The sequence below is a fragment of the Phocoena sinus genome, chromosome 15 (genome assembly GCF_008692025.1).
Source record: "Phocoena sinus isolate mPhoSin1 chromosome 15, mPhoSin1.pri, whole genome shotgun sequence".
Classification (NCBI taxonomy): Eukaryota; Metazoa; Chordata; class Mammalia; order Artiodactyla; family Phocoenidae; genus Phocoena; species Phocoena sinus.
Genome location: NC_045777.1, coordinates 84,576,803 through 84,589,440, shown reverse-complemented (window position 1 = coordinate 84,589,440; position 12,638 = coordinate 84,576,803). Strand labels below are relative to the sequence as shown.

Below are 12,638 nucleotides of genomic sequence, written 5' to 3'. Positions count from 1 at the left end.
TGGGCCCTTGTCCTCTCCCAACTCAGCTGCTGTGTCTTCTCCCTTCTCTGCCTGCTCGACGTTCTCCTGGCTCATTGCTCTCTTCTCAGTGCCCACTGCCTAGTTTACTTTGATGCTTTCTCACTGAAAACCTAAAGGAGCCCCCTCCTAAGTCACCTCTCCTCTAGAACCAGCCACCCAAATGAGGTACATAAACGTCGGCTCGCTTCTCTCCCTTTCCCGCACGGGTCTGGACCCTCACACCCACTTCCTGTGATCGCGATGCTACTGTTTTTATGGGTCACTCACTGGACCCCTGATGATCATTTACCTCACTGACCCCTCGGTAAGGTAAACCTTCCCCTACTTCATGGTGAGGGCTCAGAGAGGTTAAGTCGTCGGTCCAGGGTCCCCCAGCTGGGCAGCGACAAAGGAACTGGACTCCAAGCCTGACTGTTTTGAACACTGTGCTGGGTAATCACAGCATCACCTTGTCCTTTTCTTCTCCCCTGGGAGGATCACGACAGCCACGAAACTCTGTTATCCCTTGATTAATCAGTCTTAATCTTTATGACCTTTTATTAGGTATTAAGAGGCCGTAAAGCACTTCATGGATTTCAAGGCTAGTAAAAATAGAACATTTTTTTTCTGGGATTTAAAGAGCAAACGCTTAATGTCACAGATTTCAGTTTGAGACCTTAGACCACCAGTGGCCTTCTCAGCACTGCTGTGTACTAGGTGCTGGGGCTTCGCCGAGGTGTGTGGCTTAATCTTGTTTTCGAGGAACTGCAGTCAGGCTGCGACCCACAGCTCTTAATTAGTTTTACACAGTAGGTATGCCGTTAAGAACATATCTAAATCTAAAAGTTTAGGCTGCAAAGGACAAAACCTTTGCCATGGTTATTTTTGGATAACCAGAATTACAGACTTGGCGTCCTGCTGTCCAGAGAATCATTGTCTTTATTAATATTTTCCAGAAGGGACCCATTTTATCTCCAGCTTGATTTCTAATGGCTGTGTAGTGTCCTGTTATATGAATTTACCACAACTTATTTAACAGCTCCTGGTGCTGTACATTTGGGTTGTTTATAGGTTGGGGTTTTTGTTTTCCTGTTTATAAACGTGTCAGATAATCTCAATGCTTCTTATATTTAACGGCTCGAACCGTCTGAAGTTTGTACAGTGTGAGGTTAAACGTCTAATAACTCTCCTACCCCACAGGTTCAAGATGCTGCCTGTTTTAAGGTGTTTCCATTCTGCTCTGTCAGACTGTCTCTGTGTTAGTCTGTTACTGTCGCTTGTAGTTTTCTTTTAATATTTAGATGTTGAAAGTACCACTCATTTTCACGTACTTGGCTGTCCTGTCTCATCAACTCACCCAGATGCCCAGGTCCTGCCCCGCATCCACACATGCCCTGGGAATTTGGGGGGAGGGGTGGGGAGATCTGCATGTTACCAGCATTTCATTCCCCTGCCCCATGTGATGTGCTGCAGCTCCCGGTTTAGTCCTCCCCGTTTAGTCAGATTTTCTTGTGTCCTGGGTGTAGACCTTTTCTTGGTGTAGGTCTTCCATTTTGTAAGTTTGGCTTCATTCCTTTTTAGGCAATTAAGCAACATTTCCAGGTGTATTCAGTTGTTAATCAGCCCTTGATCAGCGGCTCCGCTTAAAGGAGGGGCCTCCAAGCAATGCTTAAGGGTGTTTTTGTTTTTTTGTTTTGGGGGGGTTTTGGGGGGTTTTTTTGGCCACACCACGCAGCTTGTGGGATCTTAGTTCCCTGACCAGGGATCGAACTCAGGTCCACGGCAGTGAAAGCTCCGAGTCTTAACTGTGGACTGCCAGGGAATTCCCGGGGTGGGTTTTTAATAGTTTAAACCTCGGGTGGCTTAGGGAAAATAGAACTACTGTATCCCCGCTTTGACCTCAAGGCCCTTAGTGTTCAGAAGAAGTAGTGAGTTAAAGTGGGTTGGCGTCATATTATCGTGTGAACGGTGGAACAGGGCGTGCTCTGGTGAGGGCCTGTCAAGTGTGAAGGGGGTGCAGGGGCCCCCGAGGCCCCCTGGCCCTGGGCAGCTGTCATCACTCCGTCCACTAAGGTCTGATGTGCAGGAAATACAAACCTGATGCTACCCAGCTAAAATTCCTTTTTCTTTCCTTCTTTCCCTATCACAGGGGACCGTGATTAGGGTATTTTCCATTCCAGAAGGACAAAAACTCTTCGAGTTCCGGAGAGGAGTGAAGAGGTAAAGTACATAAATCTCCGAAATGGATTCTGGAGCTTCAGTTCAGATTTCACTTTTATACTCTCTTGGAAACTCAAACACTGGGGGTCCCAGTTCAGTGACCAGCATCTTCAGCCCAGCTGAGTGGTCAGGTGGGGTTTGGAAGTCTTGTCGTGGGAGGTTAGAGGGACATTTTTATCAGAGCAAACTGGGTTTTGTTTGTCCGTGATTCCCCCGAACACAGAGCGGTGGCCGGATGGCCCGGGGTTGTGAAAGGATGAGCTCGGGCGGGGCGAGTGCAGCCGGGGGCTCCTGACCTGGTCAGCAGCTCTCCTCCCCTCAGGCTCTGCTCTGAAACCTGTAACCAGCGCCCCCGGCTCCCCAGCACTCCGGCAGATAGCTTTGGCCCTTATAGTAGTTTCCTTCTTTCTAAAGAAACACCAAGCCACAGTCAGCGCGCGGCGCTCCGTCCGCTTCCCCACCTGCAGGACCGGTCTCCTCGGACTGGGGACCACCCTTCTCCGGGTCCCTCCCACCGGCAATGCTTGCTTGGCCTTCAGTGCCACACACAGCAGGGCCGGCCTCTCCCCGTGCGGCCCCACCCGGGTCACCATCCAGCCTCGCGCTCGCCTTGGGCTCTGCTCTTGTCCCTGGGCTCCGTCCTTCAGACTTGAGCCCCGCCTGTCGTTCTTTGAAGATGGGAGTATCGTGGGAGCTGTTTGGAGCCTCTCAGGGTCGTCTTCTTGCCCCTGGGATTGGCTCCAGACCCCGAAAGGCCTTGGATTTCAAGGCCTCCCAGCATCCTTCCTTTCCAGCTGTGGTTGGTTTCCCTTCCCCGTCGCTCCCAGCTCCTCAGGAGAGGAGCCTCTGTCTCCATGGAGGTCATGGCTGTGACCTGCCGGCTCCTTAACCTCTGGGTCTGTTGAGTGTCCCTGGGGAGGCCTTTCCCGCGGAAATAGCATTTCCCCCCGAGCTCCTGGAGCTCCTTCCACTAAACTTCTCAGTCCCCTGCTTGCGGTGAACTGAGCTCCTGCTCCACCTCCCTCCGGGCGCCACTGAGGCAAAAATCATATCCTGAGCCTTAGCACAACGCTGGGTGCGTCGTGAGCTCCCGTAAAAATGTATTGAATTGAATAAAGCCCCTTGACTGTTGACAGGGCTGAATACATCTTGTATTTCTAGGGTTACGAGGAAATGTAGGTTTGTTTGGTGGCTTTGGGATTTTAACAGTGATTTTTAAGGTAAACCGTAGAGTCTTAGTTTATCGAAAGTTTGCTTTTAAACATGATCAACGTTGCCAGTTTACCCTGTTCCGTGTTAAGAGTTGCTATATCTCAATTATTGGGTTCTTTTACTAAGCTTAGTGCTATAAAGCCAGCCTCATTCAGCTGAAAATGGTTTAGTGAAGTCCTGATTCCCTCAGGTACGTGAAATCTCAAAGAGTTAACCACATAAGGATCTATTAAAGGGTTACTCGTACTGGATGTCACCTTTCAGACATTCTGCTTCCTTGAACACATGTTTTGGGGGGGTGACTAGAAAGGAATAAGAAAGATACCAGTAGCCCCACATGTGCCTGTCACGGGGCCCTTCCTTCGCTGTGACTTTCGTGAAGTCCCCGGGGGCACTGCTGGTTGCACTCTGTGCCCAGAAAACAGTGTGACTCGGGCCTCCCTCGCCCCAGGTGTGTGAGCATCTGCTCCCTGGCCTTCAGCACGGACGGCGTGTTCCTGTCCACCTCCAGCAACACGGAGACTGTGCACATCTTCAAGCTCGAGACTGTGAAAGAAAAGTGAGTCTCAGAGGTGCATTTGTTCAGGTAACGCAGAGCGGTTCGTCCGCCGACTGGGTGGACACGTGAGCGCTGTCCTGCTGGCTCCAGATTGAGCAGCGCCACGTCCGGGCTCAGCAGCGGGGCAGGTGGAGTATGGAGTGCATGGTGGGCGGCCCGGGGGCCCGTGAGGCCCCGAGGGCGGTCCCCTCAGCGCCTCTTCCCACAGCCCTTGTGAGAGGGCTGCCCTGGGAGGGGTGCTTGCCCCCCTGCTGCACAGAGGCCGTTTCCATTTGCGAAGCAGTTGGTTTGAACTACGCATTGCTGCGGTGGGCGTGCAGCAGAGGGCGTGGTGACCGTGCAGTAGGATCAGTGTTGTTTGTTTATAGTGTGTCTTACCCTAAGGAACGCTTGGGATGACTTACAAGCATGCATACAAGATGGATAACAGCAGAGATGGGCTACGGTTTGGGATGACTTAAAGCATGCATACGAGATGGATAACAGCAGAGATGGGCTACGGTTTAGGATGACTTACAAGCATGCATACAAGATGGATAACAGAGATGGGCTACTGTTTGGGATGACTTAAAGCATGCATACGAGATGGATAACAGCAGAGATGGGCTACGGTTTAGGATGACTTACAAGCATGCATACAAGATGCATAACAGCAGAGATGGGCTACGGGAAAGTAGCAGTTGGGGTTTGTGCAGCTGAGGTTTTTGGAGACTCCCCGTTAGAAAGATTGGGGCGGGGGATTCTGGATTTGGCCCTCGTGTCCTCACATAGGCTACAGAGCAGGGAGTTAGTCGTTTGCCATCATCTAAGGTGGCCACTAGGGAGGGGCCTCAGGGCCCCTCGGAGGACACGCTCTGTGATGTCCCCAGGGTCCCGAGAGGTCATCGCTTCCTGTGCCCCCTCTTCCCTGAAGTCTGGGAAATTTCTCTTGAGTTTGGGGGCTGATCCTTGCCTCGGTGAGACTGGGACGTGGTCGTTCTCAGTGAAGGGCCCAGCCTTGTATGTCTGACAGCGTTTCCTCCTTCCAGGCCTCAGGAGGAGCCCACCACCTGGACCGGCTACTTCGGGAAGGTGCTCATGGCGTCCACCAGCTACTTGCCCTCCCAAGTGACAGAAATGTTCAACCAGGGCAGAGCCTTTGCCACAGTCCGCCTGCCTTTCTGTGGCCACAAGAACATCTGTGCGCTGGCCACGTGAGTAGAGTGGGCGCCGCCTCTGGGCCCACCCCCATCCCCCGCGCATCCAGCTGGGAGCCAGGTCGCGGGGCACCGGGGACTGTGGCCGTGTGGCGCCAGGATAACCTGCAAACTTAGACCTTGGATTTAGGCAAGAGTCACAGGAGCGGGGCGGGGAATCGTAAGGTGGGCCTGTGCTGTTTGTGGACCCTGGTGCTGTCTCTGCGGTGTCTGATCCTCACATCTTCCTCTCTCTGTTCTTGTTGAGAACGTTTAGAAAAACATCATTAGGTCAAGACCACGTGAGAGCGCCGGTATTTAACCCTTGGTCCTCCAGCGCCAGCACCTCACGAGGTTCAAGGCCCCCGTGTAAGCTGAGTCAGCTGCAGGACGCACAGGGCCTCTCTGCCTCACGGTGATAGTCCAAGTACAGCCATGCAAGGAAAGATTGGGGCTGCCCTGGTGGCGCAGTGGTTGGGAGTCCGCCTGCCGATGCAGGGGACGCGGGTTCGTGCCCCGGTCCGGGAAGATCCCACATGCCGCGGAGCGGCTGGGCCCGTGAGCCATGGCCGCTGAGCCTGCGCGTCCGGAGCCTGTGCTCCGCAGCGGGAGAGGCCACAACAGCGAGAGGCCCGCGTACCGCAAAAAAAAAAAAAAAAAAAAAAAAAAAGATTGTCTTGAAAATTCAGTGAGAGCACATCTGCACGATTCCGTGGATCTCAGAAACATTCTTCTACATCCTTTTTATCCACTTTGCATCGTTGAAATGTTTATGAAAATATCTACCGTTAGTAATCACAGAAACCCCGAAACTGATTTTGTTTCCACCTGTTCTCCTGTGGGCCTCAGTGTTTATTCACACCAAGTTCCCCCTGGCCTTGGTGTTACGGCCTCAGGCAGCACAGCAGAAGCGATCCTTATTCTCGTACACGTGGACAGTGTCGAGTTCATGAAACTACATCTGCTCGTTTCGGGCAGGGGGTTCTTCCCTGGCCAGGCTGAAAGCGGCTAGTTTAATGAGAACTTTGTGAAAGTTTCAGTCTTAGAATTCGGTTGCTTTTTATTCTCACTAGAATCCAGAAGATTCCCCGATTGCTGGTGGGAGCCTCGGACGGGTACTTGTACATGTACAATCTGGACCCCCAGGAGGGGGGAGAGTGCACCTTGATGAAACAGCACAAGTGAGTTGGCTGCACCTCGGCCACACCTCCTCCAAGTGGCCAGGCTGCTGCTGGGCGCCCGTTGGGGGTTTGCTCATTTCCCCGGAAGCCGGGGATGCAAAGGGACGTGTCCCAGTGCAGCCGCCTGTGCTGTGTGGGAGCTTCGCTCTGCCAGACAGAATTCCATGGGGATACGGACCCCGCTCTCCACGCCTCTGCCCATTTCCGGCTCAGCAGCCAGGCAGAGACAGGAGCGGCCGGTGCGCACTGTTCTCCCTGTGGAGGGGCCCATGGGCCCTCTTCCTTGGAACCGGCTCCGCTAAGGATGCAGCTCAGCATTGCGCACAAAAGGGATGGCCCCAGGGTGCTGTCCACAGCGTAGGGCACATTCTCTGAGAGCCTGCTGTCTCACTGAGATGCAGCTTTTCTCTTTGAAAAGAAGGAATTAATATCAGTCAGTTGGAAGGTAGTGCAGTTGGATTTTCTGTTTTTGCTTTTTTTCTTAAACAGTGATACCGTAATACCCTTACAGTCAGTGTGAACGTGGGGGTGATTTTGTTTTTTCCATAGTGTATTCTGTTTATGTTCAGTCTTTAAAACTGCGATGAGATTGCCTTCCTAGGTACAGCTTTTTTCATCAGACTCAGTGTGTAGAAATGCCCGTGAACAGACTCGGGGGGGCCACTCCACGGTCAGCGCGGTGTGATGAGCGTATGCGTGTTCCTCCTGCGAGGGGCCTTTGCCTTGTGGCTGCAGGTCCATCCCAGCTGGCCCACGGGCTGTGTTGTCCTCGTGCCCCTGCCTGTCCCTGCTGTCATTTTTTCTCTTCCCTTCCAGGTTGGACGGCAGCATGGAGACGACCAATGAGATCCTAGACTCCACGTCCCACGACTGCCCCTTGGTGACGCAGACGTACAGCACGGCCGTGGCCAAGGGTCCTCACGTGCCTTCGTCCCCAACGGCACTGGGTAAGGGCTGCGGACGGGCCTGGAAGGCAGATCAGGCCAGGCCCGTGGGTCTCATGCTTCCCGCTCTCGCTCTCACCAGGGCTGCCCGCCTGCCTCTTGCCGCGGGGACAGGGCAGGGGCGGGGGCAGGGGCGCTGAGACGGGCCAGCTGTTGTAAAGTGCGGTTGTCAAGGCCTCTCGAGGCTGAGTTCGTTTTCTCCATCTTTGAAGAAGCGGCAGTCCTCGTGGTTTTGGGTGCACGTGGATTGTTCCCCGCTTGCCGCCCCTCAGCCGAAAAGCTGCCCCGCACCCTCAGTCTTTACCCTCCCGGCTGTGGAATCACTCAGCGAGCAGGCCCTGCTGGGAGGGGGGTAGGACGGAGTGGGGAGGCCCTCGGGCAGACACGCGCGGCAGAGACCGGGGCGCCCTGTGAGCCGTCTCCCCCCAGGCCCACCGGGACCTCACCCGGATGGCGCTCTGGTTGCTCACGCTGCGATGTCCTTGCTCGCTGTTTTACTCTTAGAGGTGAAGGCCTCTTACTCACCAAGGCTGGTTTGCAGCCTGTGCACCAGGGCCCTGTTACCACGCCCGCTCCTTTCTGGCCTTCGCTCGCTGTTTTACTCTTAGAGGTGAAGGCCTCTTACGGTCAGGGGAGGCTGTGTCCCTGTCGCTGTCCTCAGCGTCCCCCCGCTCACCAAGGCTGGTTTGCAGCCTGTGCACCAGGGCCCTGTTACCATGCCCGCTCCTTTCTGGCCTTCATGGGTCTTGGAAGGTCAGTGACTTCCTCTTGAGGTGCCTGAGGCTGCAGGGAGCTTGCTGGTCAGGGGAGAGGCGAGAATTCCAAGCCCCGTGGGCTGTGAGCTCCCCGCTGGCCCAGTTCCCAACCTCGGGTGTGGCCTCGAGGTCTCCGGCCCGTGGCCCGGCCTGAAGCGCCCGCTCTCTCCGCAGCCTATGCAGACGAGCTGGGCGCGGTGGGCGGCGCAGGCCTGGAGGACGAGGCCCGCGCCCTGCGGCTGGAGGACGACAGCGAGCAGCCTCCCATGATCCTCCGGACAGACTGACCGTGACCTGTGAGAACGCTGGCTGACAGAGGACTTTGCGTCATGCTGCTATGAACTTTGACCTGAGTTGGGGGAGAGAATGGCAGAGACTTCAAGAGGAAAAAAAAGATTGTAGCTGTAGTCTCGCTCCATACTGTCGAGAAATACATTGGTTTCACTTCAGTGGCTTTTAACCCTGCTTATGAATCTCAGCTTTCTGTCGGTTTTCTCATTTTGCCAAAAGTAACTGTTTGGTAAAGCCCTTGAAACTGCCTTGCTTTGCATGTGTTGATGTGCCGATGCAGCCTGGGGGAGCCAGAGCCACTCCCAAGCAGCCTGCAGGCGTTTGGCTTTTCAATCTGTACAGACTGAGGAGCGCCTGAGAAGGCAGCAGTGAGCAGAGCGGGTCAGGCGGGGCCGGGTGGCGACCTGGAGGGGGGGTCCCCTCTCCCTAGAGCCCCTCCGGGACCGTTTTCCCCGTTTTATTTTGTTAATTAAATTCTTTCCAAATTGGATTTTTCTGGGGTTTCTTCTGCGGTGGATTTTTGTTTCTGGTCTTGTTTTCCATGTGGGTGTTAGAAGAGAGAGGTTCTTCCCGACATTGAAAACCTTTTTCTCTGATAGCGCGTGAGCTTGAAAGACCGCCAAGGAACAACAGAGTGAGGGAAGGCCACGTAGGTAAATCATCTGGTCTTTGCTGTGATCTTCCTGTTGGACAACTGTGTGTGTGTTTTTTTGTTTTGTTTTTTTGCGGTACGCGGGCCTCTCACTGTTGTGGCCTCTCCCGTAGCGGAGCACAGGCTCCGGACGCCCAGGCTCAGCGGCCATGGCTCACGGGCCCAGCCGCTCCGCGGCACGTGGGATCCTCCCGGACTAGGGCACGAACCCGCGTCCCCTGCATCGGCAGGTGGACTCTCAACCACTGCGCCACCAGGGAAGCCCCATGTGTGTGTTTTTGTGTTTGTTTTTTTAAGGAACGTTTGTAGCTGCTTCTTTGCCCATAAAGCACAGTGTGATTCAAATGTGATAGGCACCTGAATTGTGCTCTTAGCTCGAGCTCCATTGTCTGGGGGGGTCCTTCTTACCTGTGTCAGGAGGAGGTGAGAGGAAGCTGGCTGGAGACATCTTGCTTGCAGGGTGACCTGGGCTTGTCTGTTTCCGTCTTCAAAATTGATCAGCAAAAGTGATGAGAGATTGTGGTCACAAGCTCAGTGTTTGCTTGGCTTCCCTTCTCATTCTCATAGAATTTAAACAACCTCAAGTACCTCGAACTCTGCATTCCAAACCAAGACACGTAGTAGTTAAAGTTTTGAGGGGTTTTAAGAGGAGTTGGCGGCATGAAAGTGGGTTCTGGCTTCTTGGGGACGGTGACGGTTAAGGCTGGAAGCGGAAAAGCGACAGTGTCTGCCTTCCCTCTTCTTTGAACAGAGGAAGGGTCTGCGGTGTCCGTTCCGGGTTGTGTATATACCTGGGTTGTGGCGGTCGAGTGGCTCGTGACGGGGAAGCAGTTGTCAAGCTGACTGCCCCCTTGCAGTGCCCAGCTCCACGGTCAGTCCCCGGGCCTCAGGCTGCTCGTCGAGTGGTGGGCCCGGCGGAAGGGGTGCCCGGGGCGCACGGGACCGCGGCAGAAACCTGCAGAAACGCTCGTTGTGGCAGCGATGTGAAGTGCTACGTTAGAGGACAAGGTGGGAACATAGTCAGCTTTTCCCCAGAGCCTCTGTGCATCTGTCCTGGATCCCTGACTAAACAGGTAGCCCCGGCGATGGGTCTGGTACCCGGGCCCCTGCTGAGCCCTGAGCGAGGACAGAGGGGCCCGGCGGCCCCGTCCACCCGGCCTCGCCTGGAGCTCCCTCCCTCTCTGTCTCTCGAAGCAGGCTCGGCGTCCAGCTCCTTAGTGTCGGGGTGTCCGTGGCTGCTGTGATGCCCAGGAAGAGAGCAGCCTCCCTGTCACCTGGTCCCGGCCCTGCTGGTCGACTCCACGCTTGGGGTGATCGGGGGAGTCAGATCTGCTTCGCCGGGTTTCTCTTGTGAAAGGCACGTGGCTTCGTCGTTCTTTGGGGTCAGTCACCCCAGCAGACGGGGTCAGCGTCAGTTCCCCCCGCCGTGGGGCCCAGCTGGCCCAGGCACTGTCTTCTCAGACATGAGAGCTCTTTGCTCGCCCGGGTCACTGTGACCCGCCGAGAGGGGGTCCGAGGATTCTTGGTTGAGAAGAACTGAAAGGATGGGTGGGTGTTTGCTGACCAGCCTCTGGAGGGGTGAGCGCCCCTGCACTTCCCTTTGCCTTTTCCATTGCCCAAGCATATCCCTTCCTCTGCTCCACGTGGGTCTGAGTCCCAGCGTCACCGGCCTGAGGCCCCCGCAGGAGGCTTGGACAGGAGGGCCAGAGGCCGCTGACTGGTGGACAGCAGGACTCTGCCAGGACGAGGGGGCACTCAGCCAGACCCAGCAGAGCACGTGTCCTGGTTGGCTGAACCCCCAAACTACACACCAGTGTTAATTTTTTATGTCATAGTTTTCCAAACTTAAGATTACTTGTCACTGCCGGGAAACTTGATGGACTTGGCGTGCATCGGGACCAGATCTTTTGTACTTTCTAAATGATGGGGCCAAGCGTCAGCTTGAACCTGGAGTTAAGGACTGAATTCAGCCCCCGATTCTACCACTGCTGGCGGTGGCACCTGGAGCCTCGGGCTCTGGACTGGACAGCGGGAGCCGTCCCTGCCTCACGGCTCTCGTGACGTGTAACTCGAAGTGGGCGCCCAGCCAGCATTGAAACAGAAACCCGTCTTACGGAACTGAACGCATCGTTTTCCTTCAGCTCTGGTTCCTGAGCACAAAGCCGGTGGGAATCGGTATAAACCACTTTCACACACCAGGTTCTGTGTGGTTCCCTTTCATCCCCTGGACGCCCAGAGCAGTGGGTGGACATGGGCATCGGTCTGGAGACTTGCCGAGTCTCGGACGCTAGCACCACCCATGTGACTGCAGTTCACCACCAGACCCTGGGGCCTGCGCTCTCGTCCCAGCACAAACCCCTTTCCGGCCAAGACAGGACATGAACTCCTGCCTTCCTGGTGTCGCCTGGAGCCTCCAGCCCTGCCCTCTGTCAGGGCTCCCAGCCCAGGAGTGGGCGACCGAGCTCTGCCTGTCCACGGGTTCGTTTGGGGAGGAGAGAAGAGAGAGAATCTCGTCTCCCCCACGGCCAACAGTGACCACGTGCTGAAGAGACGAGAAGTGCCCAGGTCCCTGCTTAGCAAAGGAGCACAGGACGGCCAGCAATGGGGTCATCTTCCCGGCCTGTTGCCAGCCGACAGCTGCTGTTCCAGTGATGCGCTGGCGCAGGGCTGCCCGTGAGCCATGCTCGGGGGTGGTGTTTGTCCCCCGACCCCCCAAAAAAATCTCTGTAGGTCCTCTTTTGCATGCAGGGAATGACAGGATCTCTGGTTTTAAATGTACATGTGAAACCGTAGGTAGCACAGCTGAAAATCCAAATACGTTATTTACAAGTGTACTTAATCATTCTTAAACTCAAGGTGGGTGGGCTGAAAACTTGGGCTTGGGTTTGGGTGTCAGAAATGTGAAAACAAAGTGCACGCAAGCCATTGGCATTTGGTTTGGGGGGACGCTTTACACAGGATTCTCTTCGTGAGTAACTTATTTCTTACTGAAAATATGTAATGATCGCCAATAGCCAAGCAGACAGATTTCACTTCTGTGTATTTTAGTTCTTACCCAGGTCAAAATCCTTGGCCCGTGTTGTACCTTTTTATTCTGTGGATTTTGTGAAGCACAAAAAACATTGGATTTGGAGGCGTGACCAGCCCTTAGCCTTCCCTAAGGTATCTGACCAGAAAAGTCTTTAATTTGGGAGAATTAAATCTTTTTGAAGCTCCGAGTTTAAAGAGACTGTTTTGATTCCTCAGCCCTGTATTTTCCTTCTTTACTGAGATGTAATTTAATTATTCCCTCTTAACGTTTCCCTTATCGGTGAGCCTGTCGTATGCACTGCCAGTATGTATGGGGGGAGGGCGGGGTGTGTTTGTATGTGTGTGATTGTACGTGTCTAAGCCATGGTTGTGCTTACTGGTAACATTCCATACCACATTGGACCAGAAGCCCCATTAATGCTGGTAGCATTTTATAACTGCATTAAGAAATTAAAACCTAGGACTCCCCTGGTGGCACAGTGGTTAAGACCCCGCGCTCCCAATGCAGGGGGACCAGGTTCAGTCCCTGCTCAGGGAACTTTAGATCCCGCATGCAAGCCATAACTAAGACCCGGTGCGACCAAATAAATAAATAAATAAATATTTTTTTTAAAAAAGG

The 12,638-nt window shown here is 54.3% G+C and overlaps 1 protein-coding gene across 3 annotated transcripts in view; it reads left to right on the top strand.

Moving 5' to 3' along the window:
* Positions 1 to 12,207, top strand: part of WIPI2 (WD repeat domain, phosphoinositide interacting 2) — a 34,734-nt gene extending 22,527 nt beyond the window's left edge. For 2 of the 3 annotated variants that reach the window (XM_032605034.1, XM_032605036.1), the window contains 6 exons: positions 2,150 to 2,220; positions 3,884 to 3,991; positions 5,020 to 5,184; positions 6,240 to 6,347; positions 7,164 to 7,294; positions 8,221 to 12,207. In XM_032605034.1, the coding sequence (XP_032460925.1) occupies positions 2,150 to 2,220; positions 3,884 to 3,991; positions 5,020 to 5,184; positions 6,240 to 6,347; positions 7,164 to 7,294; positions 8,221 to 8,333 (696 nt within the window). In that variant the 3' untranslated portion in view covers positions 8,334 to 12,207. The remainder of the gene's footprint in view (positions 1 to 2,149; positions 2,221 to 3,883; positions 3,992 to 5,019; positions 5,185 to 6,239; positions 6,348 to 7,163; positions 7,295 to 8,220) is intronic. The other variant, XM_032605033.1, reaches the window with a different exon arrangement.
* Positions 12,208 to 12,638: the final 431 nt, after the last annotated feature.